The sequence below is a fragment of the Phodopus roborovskii genome, unplaced genomic scaffold (genome assembly GCF_943737965.1).
Source record: "Phodopus roborovskii unplaced genomic scaffold, PHOROB, whole genome shotgun sequence".
Taxonomy (NCBI): Eukaryota; Metazoa; Chordata; class Mammalia; order Rodentia; family Cricetidae; genus Phodopus; species Phodopus roborovskii.
The window spans coordinates 2,294,797-2,312,590 of record NW_026126482.1 but is presented as its reverse complement, the minus strand read 5'-3'; the positions used below and the strand labels follow the sequence as shown (position 1 = coordinate 2,312,590).

Sequence of the window (17,794 nt, the reverse complement as noted above, 5' to 3'; positions counted from 1 at the left end):
GCTAAGATAAAAAAAAAATACTGAGGGCAGCTTATGTTGGAGAGAGTGTGGAGTCAGGAGAACACTCCTCTGCTGCTGGTGGGGGTGCAAACTTTTACAGTCACTTTGGAAATCATTGTGGTGGTTTCTAAGGAAATTGGGAATCAATTCACCTTAAGACCCTGCCATGGTAACTGGATGAAAGTTCTTTGATGACAATCGATGTACTGACCAATCTGACCACCGTAGATAGACAATTTATGTTATGTGCCCACCATTGATAGGAGTCTTGGTTGGGGTCATTCTTGTAGATTTGTGGCATTTTCCCTTGCTACGGGTTTGCACCTGACCCAGAAATGCCACATTTGGTGGATTTGGGAAAATCCTGGTGAAGACAGGGAGGAAAGAGTGTAGGTACCAAAGGGGTGAAGGACATCAAAGGAAAGCCAAAGAAACCACTAACCTGGGCTCAGAGGAGCTCACAGAGTGTGAACCAACAACCTGGGAGCCTGCATGAGACCAACCTAGGCCCTGCACATATGTGTGGCAGTTGTCACTTGGTCTACTTGTGGGGCTTCCAGCAAAAGGAGCAGGGGCTGCCCCTAAACTCTTGTCTGGCCCTTGGGAACCTGTCCCTTATACTGGATTGCCTTGCCCAGCCTTAATACAAGGAGAGGTACTTAATCATTCCACAACTTGTTATGCCAGGATTTGTTGATAACCATGGGAGACCTGCCCCTTTCTGAACAGAAACAGAGGAGGAATGGATGGAGGACAGTAGGAGGGGAGTGTTTCATGGAAGGGGTTGGAGGAGGAAACTGTGGCCAGGATGTAAAATAAATACATAAATAAATAAATTTTAAAGATTTAAACTTTAGTAAGTGGTATGTATCAAGAAAATTGCCCGTTTATTTTAGATTTTAAATTCGGAGGAATACATGGTCTTAAAATGTGTCCTTATTATTCTCTGTATTTCTTTGGTATCTGTTGTGATGCACCCATTTTCATCTCTAATTTTATTTAGAACTTCTCTCTCTGCCTTTCTATTATTTTGGCATTGTTTGGCTTATAAGATTTTTTCAAACTTATTAATTTTTCTCAAAGAACCAACTCTTCATTTCATTAATAAAGAGGACTTTTTTTCTAATTTATGAATGTTGTCCTGAGTTTTAATATTTCTTGCCATCTACTCCTTTAGTGTGTGATTCTTTCTTTTGGTTATAAAGCTTTCAGGTGTGATGTTAAGTTGATAGCATGAGATCTCTACAATTTTTTTTTAATGTAGGCACTTAGTTTAGGAACAATGTAGAATGATCTTCATTGTGTTCCATAAGTTTGAGTATTGTGGAATCATTTTCCTTCATTTCTAGGAAGTCTTTAATTTCTTTCATAAACTCGGTAAATAAGGATCAAGATAAACAAATAGGCCGAATAGATGTTTATTCAGGGAGAAATAACTTACAACCTAGACAGATGAACACCAGGAAATTCAACCCAATCCTCTCCTGTCTGAGTCACGCCAGAAAGAACGACGCAGCACACTCAGGATCCTTCTGCAGTAAAGCTTTAATGCATCTTGAGAGGGAGAGCATAAGCTTACAGAGCGGAGACGCCAAACATCCAAAACCCGACCCTTATATAGGTTTACAACCTGTCACCTCCTGATTGGCTGCAGCCCATCGGCCCATATGATGCCACGGGAGAGGCAGAGCCCAAGGGATGGAAAGTTACCCAGCGCCTGCGCACTAGCTTGTTTACCATTCGGTGCCTGCCGGATGCAGGTGCCATCTTGTAATGGAGAATGCAGGGACGGCTCCCTACAATAATTTCTGTCTTGACACATTGTTCATGCAATGATAAGTTTTCCAGTTTCTGTGAGTTGGTAAGCCTTCGGTTGTTTCATTGATACCCACCTTTAATCCATGGTGATCATATAGGAAACAGGCTGTTATTTCATTTATCTGTATGTATATCTTTTGAGACTTGCTTTGTTTTTTAAGGATGGGGTAAATTTTGAAGAAGGTTCTGTGATGTATAGAGGAGAAGGTATATTCTTTTGTGTTTGTGTGAAATGTTCTATAAATATCTGTTCAGTCCATTTCGTTTACATTGTCACTTAGCTCTAGCATTGCTCCATTTAGTTTTATTTTTTTTTGTTGTTGTTGTTTTTTTGTCTTTTTCTGGGTGACCTGCCTATTGTCTAGAGTGGGACATTAGAGTCTCCCACTATCGGTGTATCATGATCAATATGTGTTTTAAGCAGTAGTAATCTCTATGAACTTTCTTGCCAGGGTGTTTGGTGCATAGGTATTAAAAATTCAAATGGCCACTTGGAGAACTTTTCCTTTGAGGTGTTAGTGTCCTTCTCTATCTTTTTGGATTAGTTTTTGTTTGAATTCTATTTTGTCAGATATCAACTGGCTCTACCAGCTGCCTTTTTAGCTCCATTTTCTTGGAGTATATTTTTCCATCCTTTACCCTGAGGTGATATCTGTCTTTGATATGGTTCTTGGATGTAGCAGAAGGTTGCATCCTGTTTTTGCATCCATTCTACTAGTTGGTTTCTTTTCGAGTGAGGATCGAGACCATTAATGCTAGGGGTTATCAACAAACAGTTCTTATTTATTCCTGTAGATTTGTTTACATTTGTCCCCCCTCATTTTTATTTGCAGGTGTGGGATTATTTAGTCTTTGCTTTATCATGCTTGTTTTTAACCTCTTAGTTGAAGTTTTCCTTCTACTGCCTTCTGTAGGACAGTATTTTTAAATAGATAATGCTTAAGTTTGAAATTATTAAATACTGTTCTTTCTACTGAATGTTTTCAGGGATGTAGTAGTCTGGGCTGGCATCTGAGGGCTCTTAGAGTTTGTAGAATGTCTTCCCAGGGGATTTTGTCTTTTATAGTCTCCATTGAAAAATCATGCGTTATTGTAATCGTCCTGTGTTTGTACGTTACTTGGTATTTTCCCCTTGTAGCCTTTCATGTTCTTTATTTGTTCTGTACATTTAGTTTTTTGGTTATCATTTGTTGAGGGGAATTTTGTCTTTGTGGTGGTCTATATGTTTCTTGTATATTGTACACTTCTTTCTTTAGGTTAAGGAATTTTTATTTTTGATTTTGTTGAAAACATTGTCTGTACCTTTGATGGTGTCTCATATCCCTGGATTATTTGTATCTGGAATTTTTTTTAATTTAACATTTTATTTTACTGGGTTATTCATTTTTTTCATCTTGTTTTCAATTCCTTGTGATTCTTTTTTCATCCCTCATCATCTGTTGTTAAGTCTTGCCTCAGACAGTTGTGTTTGAATTCTTAAAAATTTCATTGAGTGAATTCCCTCAACTTGGATTTTCTTTATTGTCCTACCTTTACTCTTAGGCCTTGAAATGTTCCATTTATTTCCTTTCACTGTTTCTGTCTTCATTGATTTCTTCATTCAACCTGTAAAGAATTCTATCTATTTTAAGATCTTTATCAGCAACTATGTTATATTTATCAGAGGCATGTTGTAGTTTCTGGGATCTAAAGGAAGCTACTACAGGGTTGAAGTAGTGACAATGGAGAGTCACAGCCCAGAATTATGCATTGGAGGAGCACATGGGATCATTGTACTACACAAATGGGCCAAGAATTGAGATTAAGTGAATTTGTGTCAGCTCAAAATCTCAAATCTAGAAATTATCATATAGTCATTCAGGTCTGGGATTCATAAGGATAAATAGAACTCTATCAGCAAACCACAGCCAATGGTTGAATACCACCCATCATCATAGATCCACCCACACAATCATATGAACACCATAATAACACTCTTTATTGAAGTCAATGAATTTCAAGTTTGACCACAAAAAAATCACTGAGAAAAAAGAGAAGGAACCTAGAAATTATATTTGAATTTAAATTATTTTATTTGCAAAACCATTAAATCTACTAGTAAGTTTCTGCAGGAATGATAAACATACACTAGTTAGAGCAACTAGTTAGAGTGGTCATAAGGTTAAATAGTTGAAAGATCCCAAAATTCACAAAGCAAGGTAGCTCTTCAGGGACACAACTTTTGAATATGACCATTAAAGGGTGGTCACCAAGAAGTGAATAGCACTCCTCTGGAAATGGTATCTCTAGTCAAGTGCTTCCTTGTGGCCATCAGGCTGCTCACACAGTGGGGTAGAGAGCAAATGAAGCAATTCCACAATGATTGTTCTCATCTTTGGCAATTTTCATGTAGCCATTCAAGCCCCATTGTTTACCCCAGCTGAAAAGAAAAATGTGTTTTCTATTTAGTGGAAAGATCATTGCATGTTGGATTTATCATATATAATATACATATATATGTGTGTGTATGTATGCATGCATGTATGTATGCACATATGCATTTATGAACATATGTGCATATGCAAATATGGATGCATGTTTATATGTATGTATGTGTATATGTGTATATGTATGTTTGCATATATGTGTATATGTGTATATCTGTGTATATGCATATATGTATGTGTGTGTGTGTATTACCTACATTATACATTATATATATTGACAAAAGACCCACATACCAGAAGGATCAGAAAAGATAAGAGGATCTATTCCTGAACACCAAGAAGCACCTCAAGCAGAACTGTAAATCCACAGTTGAGAATGGGAAGAATGATTGTCCATATATACATGGTTCAAAATTAAGACATGTGTCTGATTTTAGACAAGCAATGGCACCAACATGACCCTGACCCACAAGAGACCAGTGACATAAGGGCAATATTAGCATCACACAGTATGCATAGGCCAGTCAAGATGTAGGAAGGTTGACAGGCTAAGGACTGGAGATAAATGTCAAAGCCACATTAAAGCGAGATTGACATTTCATTGGGCTCATAACTCAAGTCAGGATGACAGAACATATTTGGACCAAGCTGGCTAGCCAGACTAGACAGTGAACTCCTAGATCAGCAAGGTGTACCATTGCAGTATAGAAGTTGCATAAATAAAAAGCTGATGTTAACACCAGATCTCTACACATGTGCACTTGATTACTCATGTATCCACAGACAGGCAAACATTCATACATGTACAACTAACCTCGTGCATGGACATGTGAAATCAAGGACAGACATTGCTCACCTTAAAAGGCACAAAGTTTTAGGCTATGCATCTAACTGCTGACTGCATGCAATTCCTTTATGATTCTTTTGGAAAGCCAGCAAGTGCTTTTAACCACTGACTCATCTCTCAAGGCCTTGGAATTTCAAATATATCTTTTTTTGGCAATGTATACCTGTTCTTTATAAGCCAGTAGTTATTACCGTCTGTTTCATTTCCCTCAAAGCCATAGCCAACCACCAGAATTCCATGAGTCACAGAATCACTGCTGCAATTTGGCTCGTGATAAATACCTGAGAAATAAAGCAGAAGCAGATGTGAGAAATAAATAAGTAATAATAAATAACAAATAATAATGAATAAATAATAATACATAAAAAGAATAAATAAATAATAAAATACTAATAATAAATAAAGCAGAAGCAGATGTGATTGTGAGCACCAACAATGGGAGGCATTTCAAAGGTCTCTGAAATTGTGTAAACTACTATCAGAATAAAGAACTGATAAATGGTTACCAAGAATACTAATATAGAGTTTCACAGAAAAGCAAAGTGCTACAAGTTGCAAGATCACACAGTAATTATACAGCTATCGTATCACAAGGTAACTCAGATGAATTAAGGATTCTTCTCATGGATAAACCAATACAGAAGCTGCATTTGGTGTTATAATCTTCTGAATGAATTGGCTGTGTCTTGCTGTAGATTCTTCCTGTAGCTTATTCCTTTCTGAACATAGTTGGGATTTATTCCCAACAGTTTAGCACTATCTCTTCATTCAGTGGAAAAAAATTTCTCCCGTGCATTTGGAGTTTTACTGACTACACTTCCTAACTGTGTGTGAAACCTGTTCTCCATAAGCAGGTCCTAGTTTACTGATTACATTTCTTAGCTATGTGTGAGACCTGTTTCCAACTAACAGGTCCCTGCTCCCCCTCTCCATTGCAATTACAGAAGGAAACTATTCTAATCAGCACAGATATGTTGATAAACACTTGTCTACTTGCTAATAAGATAGATCCTTGGAATCTTGTATTTTTTTGTTATTAAATTCTCATGCCACATTAAACTCATAGAAGATAAATTACTTAATTCAAAATCTGTCTTATTTTAATTTCAGCTAAACAATTTCTATAAATACCTAAAACATCCATGAAATGGAGGCTAGATGAAAAGTTAGCTAACCAATAAATTTTACTAATTATGACACACATCAACTTGCATGTGGGGGGTTGCATCAGGTGAAAAGCTACACTCATGATGATTATATACAAAGGAATAAACTACCAGAAAATCAACTATCCACATCACATTTTATACATAAATGCCAAACCATGAACCATGTTGTGGTGTAGGGATGTCATAAGGTTTTTCCTATCTAGAAAAAAAAAATATGCACCTTTCTTATAGAACCTGAATGAGCTATGGGAAGCATCAACTCCAGCAGAGATGGGCCCAATAGTTGCTACGGCAACCATTAAGATATCCTCACTTTCTGGGAGTGACACAAATCCTGTGATTTCAGCAATAGAATTCTGTGGATTATACCTGCATGGTCCTTCCTTTAAAAGAAAAAAAGAAAAACAGGTCAGAGATCCAGTTACTTCTACCCAACTCCTGGGGAACAAGAGTCACAACCACAACACTCTGCCTTTGGCAGCTGAGCACACTCACATCTGGGCTATTGTAAATCATCCCATGAAAGGAAATGCCACTGAGAATAGGTTATCTTGTCTTCAATGACAACCAGTTGGTCTTCCTATGCATAAGAAATTTTAATGGTGGAGAAATCTGTTTTGTATGTACAATAGTTTGAATATTATTCATGTGAACAAAAACAGAGATACACTGGAATCATTTCATCAGGAAGCTATGCAAATGTAGATAATCTAATGACAGAATTTATGATGAACAGAGAGATTCTACCAATTCTACCAGATTTGAGCTCTGTAGACAGTGGATTTTCTTTACAATTGTCCCACACTCCAAGATGAGATGAAATGACAACATAGGATGCCCACTTACTTTTCCTTCATATGGGTAGGTTGCCTCAGCCTCCAGACCTCCATTGTGCAAAACATACTGGAAGGCATTGTATGTATCACCCCTATCACAGCCGTTGTTGCCATGAGGTTTAGAACAGTCCACCAGGTTCTGCACACTCAGAGGGGTGAGTTTGCCTAATTTCCAGATTATCTGTGCTTCTATGGCACCAGTCACCGAAAATGCCCAGCAAGAATTGCAGTTGCCCTGAACAGGGAAGAAAAGATGGCCATCCTCAAACCAATACCAAGCACAGTGAGACAGCTTTCTACTTCATGAAATTATTTTAAAGAAGTAGATGAATGACTGGGAGGAGATAATCAGTCTCCCGAAGGACATGACTGCTGGCAATTTGCTTATGCCCCAGTCATGGACGCATGCATGGACATTTGAACAAGACCAATTGGTTTTATGGGTCACTAATGACAATAGAAGAACATGAATTCTACAGGCAGAAGGGTGGGGGTTAAAAGAGTGTGTGATGGGCTTCTAGGATTAATATACTTTGTAAAATCATGCAGAATTCAAAGACGAAAAAGTGTTTTTTAAAACATGTACTTCATGCCTCTTCGCACTCAATGTGCACACAAAAACACCAGGTCCTTTTCCTCTTAAATGTGTTTTAAGAAAATGGGCACATGGCAATGTACCTGTCTCCGCACAGGAGTCACGTAGCCTTTCTTTCGCCAGTTCACAGATTTGGGGAAAACAATGTTACCAACATCACGTTTCCAGAGGCCTCGCCCCGTGTTGTGCTTTTTCATTGGGGAACCAATCATCGTGTCCTTGAACTCTTCATCAGTCTTCAAGGAAAAGCACACAAATGATTATAAGGGAAAAGACTCCATGAAGGGCTCTCGGGAGAACACAGCATGAAGCAATCCACGCCACACTCACCATGTCTCCAAACTCGTTTATTTCCATGGTGTAGCCATTCTTACCCAGGCCATCCTTCCCATTGTGGTGTTTAATCATTTTCATGTTTTCCTCCCATACTGCTCTTCTCAGGGCTTCTTCCTCCTGGGTAAGAACAGAGTGCGTGACTTTTTTTCTAATTAAACACCTGCATGAGCTGACCTCGCTGCTGCAGGTGATCAGAGCCCAAGGAGAGCTGCTCTGGGACACGATAGCCACACAGTCTCCACATAGCAAGGAAAGGGGGGATCTGGCTACCCTGTGCTCCCAACGATCATGGTTATGTCATCAGTGGTGGTGGGGGATCTGCTATCTCTAATTTGGTTCTACCATTGCAACAGCGATAGCAATGCACTCTGGGGTTCTTCTGGACAGTTTCCAGGTTACCAACCGGGCTGTATGGTTTTTCATATTTCGTCTTCCACAGTTTCCATTCAGCATCCAATCTGGGATCGAGTGTTGTAGCCGCTGAGAATACTCCCAAGCAAAGGATGGCCAGGAAGAGCACATGAGTCATGGCCAAATAAAAACCTACAGAGAGGAAAAGTATTAAGACGGGACTACAAACACTTATAAAATGTCTTCTTACTCCTCTCTGAGAAATTACCTATCCATAGTTGATAAAAGTTTTTGAACTCTTATCCCAAACAGGACTGAGGATGTGTTTGGATTAAACCAGCCACTGATGTTTACCAGACCCAGTGTAAAAGGAAGAGCACATGACCAGGATTCTTGCAATCAAACCTTCAGTTTTACTGCATCTTATTAACAGAGATCTCCTTATACAGTGAGGAATGGAAGCTAAAACAAAACATGGATTTAGGGTATCGCTGACTCAAAATTCCTACCAAGCAAAACTTCTGTTGTGTAGTATTGGATCCTAATTTCAATGTGATCCCTAAGTTCAGGCCACATGGTGTCATATTCCTTTTTTATATGCAGCAACTACAGGCTTGTCTTACATCTTCCCTACTTGAATGAAAACTTTGCAAAATTTCCTCTATAAAGAATGTAGAAAAAAATCACAGATAGTGTTCCTTTTGCCCTTCACTTAGGACCACGCGACCATGCAATCATACTTCCCACTCACTACCTGTGTATGGCCCTGCATGAACCCCTGAGGCACCCTGAGCAAGCCTGAAGCTGTGGCGGGAACATCTTTCACCAGAGTAATTCTTGGTTCTCTTCTTAATTTGCTAACACACATCTGATAGGGAGGAACTAAGCCCGAGAACTTGCATTCTTGGCCCTTGATTGTTTTCTACTGTGCTGTATAAGCCTGCTCCTTCCCCTCAATAAACTGCATTCGGCATTCCAGCATTCCTGTTGCATGAATGACCCGCTGTCTTGTCTTTTATTTAAATCTCTAGGCCTTCGCCCGATTAGTGGAACACATTGTAGCATGGACCCTACAACTTGAATTAGAATGGTATCACATGGAAAAAAATCATAGAATCCAGTCAGTGGTGGTGCATGCCTTTATCTCAGCACTTCAGAGACAGAGGGAGGCTGATATCTGTGAGTTCAAGACCAGCCTCGTCTACAGAGCTAGTTTCAGGACAGCCAGGGTACTACACAAATAAACCCTGTCTTGGAATAAGCCAGAGAGAGAGAGAGAGAGAGAGAGAGGAATAAGAATGAGGAGAAGGGAGGAGGAGAAAAAGGAGAAGGATGAGGAAGAGAAGGAGGAGGAGACAAGAGTGAATGAGTACAATAGACAATCTCTTATAGCAATTCATGTTCAGGACTTTCTGGGTTTCTAAAGCAACACTCCCGTAAGACCTGATTTGGCACATGCCACCTGCCACTATGACCACGAAGATGACGATAACTGGCACTACCACTATTACTACATCTGCACATACACTGAAAATAGGTATGACCAGGGGTTACGGGCAAGAGACAATTTCTATTTTCCAGGATGTGACATTTGATGATTACCGGTGAGCGCAGCACCTGCTGTCAATCTCTGTGGAAACACCCAGATTTGATACGTAATGGGTACTGTACAAACCTGGAACTGGCCAACAAGAAACTGGATTCTTCCTTGCCTTTCCTCCCTGCTCCCTTCCAGGATGACTTCAGATTCCGTCTTGGCTGTGGCAGGGCCTCAACTGTGGGGACCGCTGCTGCCTCAGTTTACTTCACAGACTCAACTCTTCAACTGTTGCTGAAGTCTCGGGACCTGGTTCAGCAACACCTCTCTCAGGCTTTAAATCCCAACTAGACAGTTGACCCTGCCCCTCAACCATGTCCTCTTTTTGATTTGTTGTGTTGGCGACTGGGTTAGGCCTCCAGGCATTCCTATTTCAGGCTCTTTCTGAGATATGATCTTGGACTTTCCCTCTGGAGTGTGTTTGGGCTTCCTCTGCAGACTTTGGAAATCTGATTTTGTTCACCTTGTCAGAGATTATTAGCCAGCCATACTATATAGACTTTGTATCACATAGTTCCTGATAATTTTACTTGTTGATTATATTTCCTGGCAAAGCTGCGTTGTGTTTTACCCTAGCACTTTAGAATGGGAGGTTTGGTTACCATCCTTGGCTCAGGCTACATTCTATTTTGTGCATAGTCCATAGCTATGGTTGGTTCAACCACAGGATGGTTGAATCCTGTGAGAACACAGACCCTGAGATACAATTTCCCTCTGTCAGGGTAGAACACAGCTAAATATCACTAGGATCTTTAGGTGATTCTATATAAAGAAAGTTTAAGGCCCAGCCCTAGGAGGGAAAGTAAACGATCTGTTGTGAGGGATCTCTGGAAAGTCTCTGTCTTTTCTTTTGGAAACCAAATTGAGCCACAATCTAGAGGCACCATCTTACCTGCCACTCTATTATGGCAACACAGGCTTCATCTGGAAGGTCTTATATTTATCATTTCAGGACATATCCTGGTGCCCTAGAGACACCCACACTGTTTTGAAATAAGCAACAGGAGATATTTAGGACTTATAGTAAAGATAGCTCTGAACACCAAATCATAACTTGATACTGTCCTTCCCCTACCTTAGCACACACCCACCCTTCCATGTTGTCTGGGTGGCTACTTGGTTGAATATTTTTCCTTATAAGAGTCCTGATGGAAAGTAAAGTCTTTTCGCCAGTATTAAAATATGGAATCATTAAAAGGTAAAATACCTCAAAATAATGACTATCACATTTTTCTCCAGTTGTATTATATCATATGACACAGAAATACATTATTTGATTTATCCATTGATTATTGCATTTGTTGGTTTCCTCAGATCAGGGAAGAAATATATCATGTATCTAAACCCTATACCCTACTCTTCCTAATGTACATAAAATCCAAAACTAATCAATAAGTTGCCAAATGTAACAGAAACAGTGAAAAACATTTTTGAGGATCACATGGGACTATTTTAGAGAATTTGAAAAACCCCAAGTAGAGATGTCAGCTCTTACTCATTACCCACAATCCTCTATGCTATGCTTAGCTTCTGCTTGCTACACTGTTTAGAATTCCTATTTATTTTTAATTCATTCTTATTTATTCCTCCCAGTTCCCCTCCCCACCTGCTCTCTCTCCCCGTTCTACTCCTCCTCTGTTTCCTATCAGCAAAAGACAGATCTCCCATGGATATCAACTTAACATACCATAACAAGTTACAATAAGACTGGTACATACCCTCATATCAAGGATGGATGAGCCAACCCAGTGGAAGGAAAATGGTGCCAAGTACAGGCAAAAGAGTCAAAGGCAGTCCCTGCTCCCACTGTGCTAGGGATCACGCAAGAAGACCCAGCTACTCAACCATAATACATATGCAGAGGACCTATGTCAGACCTATATAGCCTCTCTGGGAGCATTGGTTAGTTGATTTTGTGGGTAGTGTTCTTCTGGTGTCCTTGACTCTTCTGTCTCCTACAGTCCTTCATCTCCCTCTCCCATGGGATCCCCTGTTCTTCCTGATACCTGGCTGTGGGTCTGTTCATCCGCTTCTATCACTTTCTGGATGAAGCCTCTCCAGTGATGATTACATTAGGGTCTGGTCTCCAAGTACAACAGAATTTCATTAGGAATCATTTTATTGAACTTTTTGGGTGTTTGGTTTGGTTCTATATTTGTATCACTTTCTTTTCCACCTTCCAAGTGTCAAGTCTTTGGACAAATCTGACTTTCCTGCTCCAGACAGCTATAGTTTGAAAATGGTGTCTTTACTATTGTTCACTATTGGTGGGGTGCTAGAGTGCTATGCTCATTTCCTCTCCTTCGTATTAGGATGTTGTCAGCTTGAGCTTGTGTTGGAGTGAAGCATACTGTCACAGGCTTGACGTTCGTATGTGCATTAGGCTAGTTTTGTCTGGAAAATGCTCTTTCCTTAAAACCAATTTATCATCTCCATCTCCCCAGACTCTCTTCCACATGAACCTCTGAGAGTGGTGGCAGGGATGTGATAAAGATACCCCACTCAAGACCACTCATTCTGAACTATTCCAGTTGCTTTATGTTGTTCAGTTGTAGGTTTCCATGTTGGTTGCCATCTACAGCAAGAAGCTTCTCTAACACAGGTTGATTAACGTACTAGTCAATGGGTGTAACAATATGACCATTGGAGTCTTCTATTGCTTTTCTCTTTTAGCAGAATAATAGCAGTAGGTTTTCCCCAGGCCTGTGATCTAGGTTGTCTCAACTTTTCTAAATAATGGTATCAGGTATGGGATCCATCTCACAGAATGGTCCTTTCATACAATAAAATGTAGTTGGTTATAACCCTAATAGTTCTGAGACTATTCCTCTAGTAAGCATATTTTACAGGGAGATCTTCCTTGTATATTTCAGACTTTATATCAAAGTGATATCAATGATGACTTTTTCCTCAGATAGCATTCATAGTCCCTCCAAGCATTATGAACACTGACCAGTAGCAAGGAAACTTCCAATGAAGAACCGTATTTCTCTTTCTTCTATATCATAATATGAGAGGTCTTCATTAATAAGCCATACCCTGGCAAATACTCAAAAATATTCAACCCATTCTTTACACTAGGGATTTATTTGAATATCTATGATCTCTATTTGCCATATTGTATGTTTACTCCATTTAAATTATTTTTATAAATGTATCTATTTTCAGACACTTCTTCAGTAGTTGGTTTCCATATGGCTGTTGAAAAGGCTTTTAGTGTTAGATGTCCCTCCATATAGTCCATGCTCTGCCCAAAGTGAAGGATGTTTAAGTCAGAGAGTATAGGGTACCACTATGCCCATAAGAGATTGAAATAAATATTATTTTCAGAATATGCTAAATAAGACTTGGCTCTACTAAAATCAGAGTTCCAAGTGTCTGCTAACATTGTTGACATCTTTGTATCATCCTTTTTCTAACAGCAATTCTGATTAAACATGGAAGCACAGACCATCTTTATTTCTATCTGAGCACCATTTATATGTGATTAGGATCCTTTCCAAGCATGCCCAGGTGAAGTCTATCCAACTTTACTCATCTGCAGCAAGTTCCTGTACATCATATTAATCCAAATCCCTTCAACACAGAGGTTTCTATTTTTCCATAATAGTATGCATCTATGGAGCATATTGTCTTTGGCAATAAAATCTCCCTACATGGGTTTATGCAATGCAAAGACCTCTGCCTCAGTGCAAGAGTGTGTCATCCCTGTGCGTGTTTCTATGTCTCATTAGTCTTCCTGGTTATGATTTAGGAAGTTTCTCAGAATAATTTTCTCTATAGAGCACTTTACTTTGATATTCCTTTCCAGTGTTCCACTAGGGAAGCATAGACCTTCATGAAATGGACATGACACTGTTTCAGAGACTTAGACTCTAACCCTGGAGAGCCTTGAGAATCACAGTCTGCTTCTCTTGGAGCTGGGAGCTCTCTCAGTTCATCAAGCAAATCATGAAGACCAGGTCAGACCTGAGGGTGATGGAGCTTTGGCTCAGCTCCCACTTATTTAACTATCTATCTATCTATCTATCTATCTATCTATCTATCTATCTATCTACCTATATATTTTATATAACCAAGTCCATTTAAATAAAAACAAACATTTATAGACAATATTTGGGAATTTGGGCGTCGTTCTTTCCAAACTACTTCCTGCTGGTAAGGGGCGCTGCCTTGGGGGATTCTAAGAAGATGCAGAAATCCTGGCTGTAGTCTGTAAGGCTGCTTTGTCCAGCTGTTTTGAATGTAGGATCACCTGGTACTCTGTTTCAGGCAGTCTGGCTTGATCAAACCACATTAGTCTGGAAGGAATCCACAGCTTTTCATTTTCTGTGGAAACAAAATTAGAAATCCTTTTCCCCAGTAACTTGTCCTTGAACTTAAATTTTAGAGTTAAAGCATGTTTTTTTATTTAATTTATTATTTTACATGTCAATCCCAGTTCCCTCTCCCTTCCTCCCTCCCTCCCTCCCTTTTATCCTCTCTGCCCTCTCACATGCACTCTAACCACCCTCCCCTCCCATCCCCCCACCCCAATTCCATATGTAGGGGAATGCCATCCAGTTGGGGTCATGTAGATCTGACAGGTCATGTGAAGTAGGGACTAGGGCTTCTCTCCTGTCTCTAGATCTCCATGGGGGATATGTTCGCAAGGTCCTTTTGTGCACCAGGGATACATCCTGGCTCCACTGTCTGAGGTCCCTTAGATTGCTCAGTTCTTCTGGCTGAGACCAATATTCAGGGGGGCCTGAGTCAGACCCATGTTGGCTTCCCAGCTATCAGTCTGGTGGCCCGTTAGCTCCTCCTTGTTCAAGTAATCAGCTCCCACTTCTAATGATTGAAGGCACATCACCCATTGACGCTATCGTCCCACATAAGAAAACCTTCTGCCAGCCCCCTCTATCTACAACCCTCACTATTGTGAACACCTTCATGTGTAAGTTTAGTCATGTGAAGTAGCTTGTCACCTACACAATGATTCCTTCCTATGAGGTCATGGTACATAGTGACATCATCATTCAGAATTGCTGAAGTGTATCCCATACCTACTGAATCATGTCCTTGGGAATTATATCTAGATATTGGAGTTTGCTCATGACTCTGGGATGGCTCTGATTCTACTGATGTTTGGGAACCATCATCAAAGAGTTATAAAATGAAAAGAGGAGTAGTGTGAAATGCTTGGAAAAAGAACAGAGTATTTCAGTGTTTTTCATCTGTAAGTCCCTTCTGGAAAAAAAAATAAGCAATACATCAGGAATGATTTCCATCAATGCTTTCATGCTTTCATTTCCGTGACTGTGACGTTCTCACAAATGGGGATGACTGCCTCCTGGTTCAACCCCCTAATATTGCACATACCTGCACCTCTCATTATAAATACAGTCACCTTATTTTCCACTGAGCGTGGTAAGACTCCAGAACTAATTTTCTGTAAGTATACTTTCAAGTGTACAAATTCATAAGGCAAGACAGGAATTACAGAGATGGACAAAGGAGAATTACACAGAATAAACATGGGCTGACTTTAGAATCAATGGACTTTCTATGCAACCAGAGATCTTCAGTGGAGGCATAATCTTGCAAATGTGGCCTTGAGAAGTATTGAAGTATTTGCTTTGAGATAAAAACTATTAACCCATTACCATCTCAGTAAAATATTATGCCACATACATAAAAATAAATAAGAAAGTACCTCATTTTGTGTCTTGATTCTTCGTTTGACTTAGTAATTTTTGGGCATCCACACTGTGGCATTTATCAACAGTTGATCTTATAACCAAAATATTTCTTCCTATGAATGTATTTCATTTACATATTCTTGAATTAATGGTGATAATGTCACAATTCTTGGCTGGTATTTATAATGATTCTTTAATATCTGTTCACTTTAATTTTCTCTAGTAAACATCACCATTTTTCCTTGTTTCAACACAACAGAGTAGGTCATGTGAAGAATTCTTTGAGGAGCAGCTGCAGTGGTTTTGACTTCACCATAGTCTACATTCCTACCTAAAGCAAAATCACTCAATCAACTAATCAATCAATCAGTCAATCAGTTTTTTAACTCTTTCATCTTCTTTATGTTTTCACATATCTTAATTCCTTATTGTAATTTTATTTTTGTCTTTCTCTCTTTCCTCGTTTTACCAATAAAGTGTTAAAGTGTTCAGTAATTATATTAGAAGACTTGTTTTTCTCTAGTGCTTGACATGTGTAAAAAATGTTATGGCAGTTTTTGTCTTCACTTTTCTTAATAATTGTTAAATGGTGTTTATGAATAAGAATATTTTTCTTGAATTCAGTGAGGTGACTTTTAATTTGAAAATATTCTAGAAATGACATTTAATATTACTTCTACATTAAACTTATTGCCTGTATTTTAAAAAATAGTTAATGCAACAAGGAGTACATAATGGAAGCAACAATTTTTCATTGTTTTTATGATTTATTTCTTATTACAACATTTTGGTATATAGATAACGCCAACAAAATTGCTTCAAAGACTACAGTGATCTCAAGAAAAAGGTGGATTCTCTTTTTGTAATTGTTTTTAGACTTTTTTTTGATAATTTACATATTGATCCCAGTTTCCTCTCCCTTCCTCCCATGCCCAATGATCTCCCTCCCATCTCATCCCCTCTATTCCACAGGGAGAGTGATGCCTTCCAGAAGGGATTAACAATATCTGTCAAGTCATTTGGAGTAGGGATTAGGTTCTCCCTCCTGCCTCTAGGCTAAGGGAGTATCCCTCCATGGGAAATATGCTCCTAAAGCCCTTTCTTGCTCCAGGGACACATCCTGGTTCCACTATCTAAGGTCCCTTAGACTGCCTAGGCCTTCTAACTGAGACCCATGTTCAGTGGGTCTGAGTCAGTACAATGCTGGTTTCCCAGCTATCAGTCTGGGGATCCATTAGCTCCTCCCTGTTCAGGTCAGCTGTCTGTGAGTTTCTCCAGCCTGGTCTCGCCCCCAATTTCTTATCCATCCTCCCCCTCTGTATCTGGATTCCAGGAGTTTGGCTCAGTACTTAGCTGTGGGTGTCTGCTTCTGTTTGTGTCAGCTACTAGATGAGGGCTCTAGGATTGCATATAAGTTAGTTATCAATCTCATTATCAGGGAAGGGCATATAAGGTAGCCTTTCCACTGTTGCTCAGATTGTTAGTTGGGGGTCAATCTTGTAGGTCTCTGGACATTTCTCTAGAGTCAGTTTTCTCTTCAAACCTATAATGGCTCCCTCTTTTATGGTATCTCTTCTTTTGTCATTGTTGGGTTTTTTGTTTGTTTGTTTGTTTTCTCTTCTCTATTCCTCTCCTGACTCAGTCTTGGATTCTCATCAGAGATAACAGGTAGCTTGGTGAGTAATGAGGGGAAATGTGCAGTGTTTCTTACCTGAGGCACTGGGGTCCTTGACATGTCCATCTCCATGTCACTAGTACACATTCAGACAGGACTTTATCTACTCCCCAGACTATTGTTAAATTTATTCTAGTAAGTGAGATTTGAGTGGGTTTAGACAAAGCTACTTTACATTTGGAGTTCTTTGAATTCCTTATATCTTGTCAAGCACCAAGTGCAAAGCCATCCTCATGGGAGGTGCTCTAAACCACATTTCTTATGGGGTTGTTGTTGTTGTTTGTTTGTTTGTTTTGTTTTTTGTTTGTTTGTTTGTTTGTTTTTTAAGTGACCCAAGTACAAGAGCAGTGTATTATATCATCTTGGAAGAGAAAATGGTTCCATCTCATTACAGATATTCTCATATGTGTTAATAACTATTTCCTGTTAGAGATCTAATGACCCCTCTGAAAACAGACATAGA

At 39.4% G+C, this 17,794-nt stretch overlaps 1 protein-coding gene across 1 annotated transcript; it reads right to left on the bottom strand.

Annotated features, from left to right (window-relative positions):
• Positions 1–4,074: 4,074 nt before the first annotated feature.
• LOC127229147 (cathepsin R) lies at positions 4,075–8,562 on the bottom strand. Its single transcript, XM_051194156.1, has 7 exons — positions 8,431–8,562; positions 8,022–8,144; positions 7,775–7,927; positions 7,107–7,331; positions 6,481–6,643; positions 5,255–5,372; positions 4,075–4,237 (listed from the first exon to the last, which is right to left on the bottom strand). Exons 1-7 carry the CDS (start codon positions 8,554–8,556, stop codon positions 4,138–4,140), a joined length of 1,008 nt encoding a protein of 335 aa, XP_051050113.1. The 5' UTR covers positions 8,557–8,562; the 3' UTR covers positions 4,075–4,137.
• Positions 8,563–17,794: the final 9,232 nt, after the last annotated feature.

Coding starts and splice junctions, on each gene's coding strand:
- LOC127229147 (XM_051194156.1), bottom strand. CDS start 8,556: ATGACTCATGTGCTCTTCCTGGCCATCCTTTGCTTGGGAGTATTCTCA. Junction 6,644..7,106: donor CCTACCCATATGAAGGAAAA/GTAAGTGGGCAT, acceptor TTTCTTTTAAAG/GAAGGACCATGCAGGTATAA. Junction 4,238..5,254: donor TACTGGCTTATAAAGAACAG/GTATACATTGCC, acceptor TTTTCTTTTCAG/CTGGGGTAAACAATGGGGCT.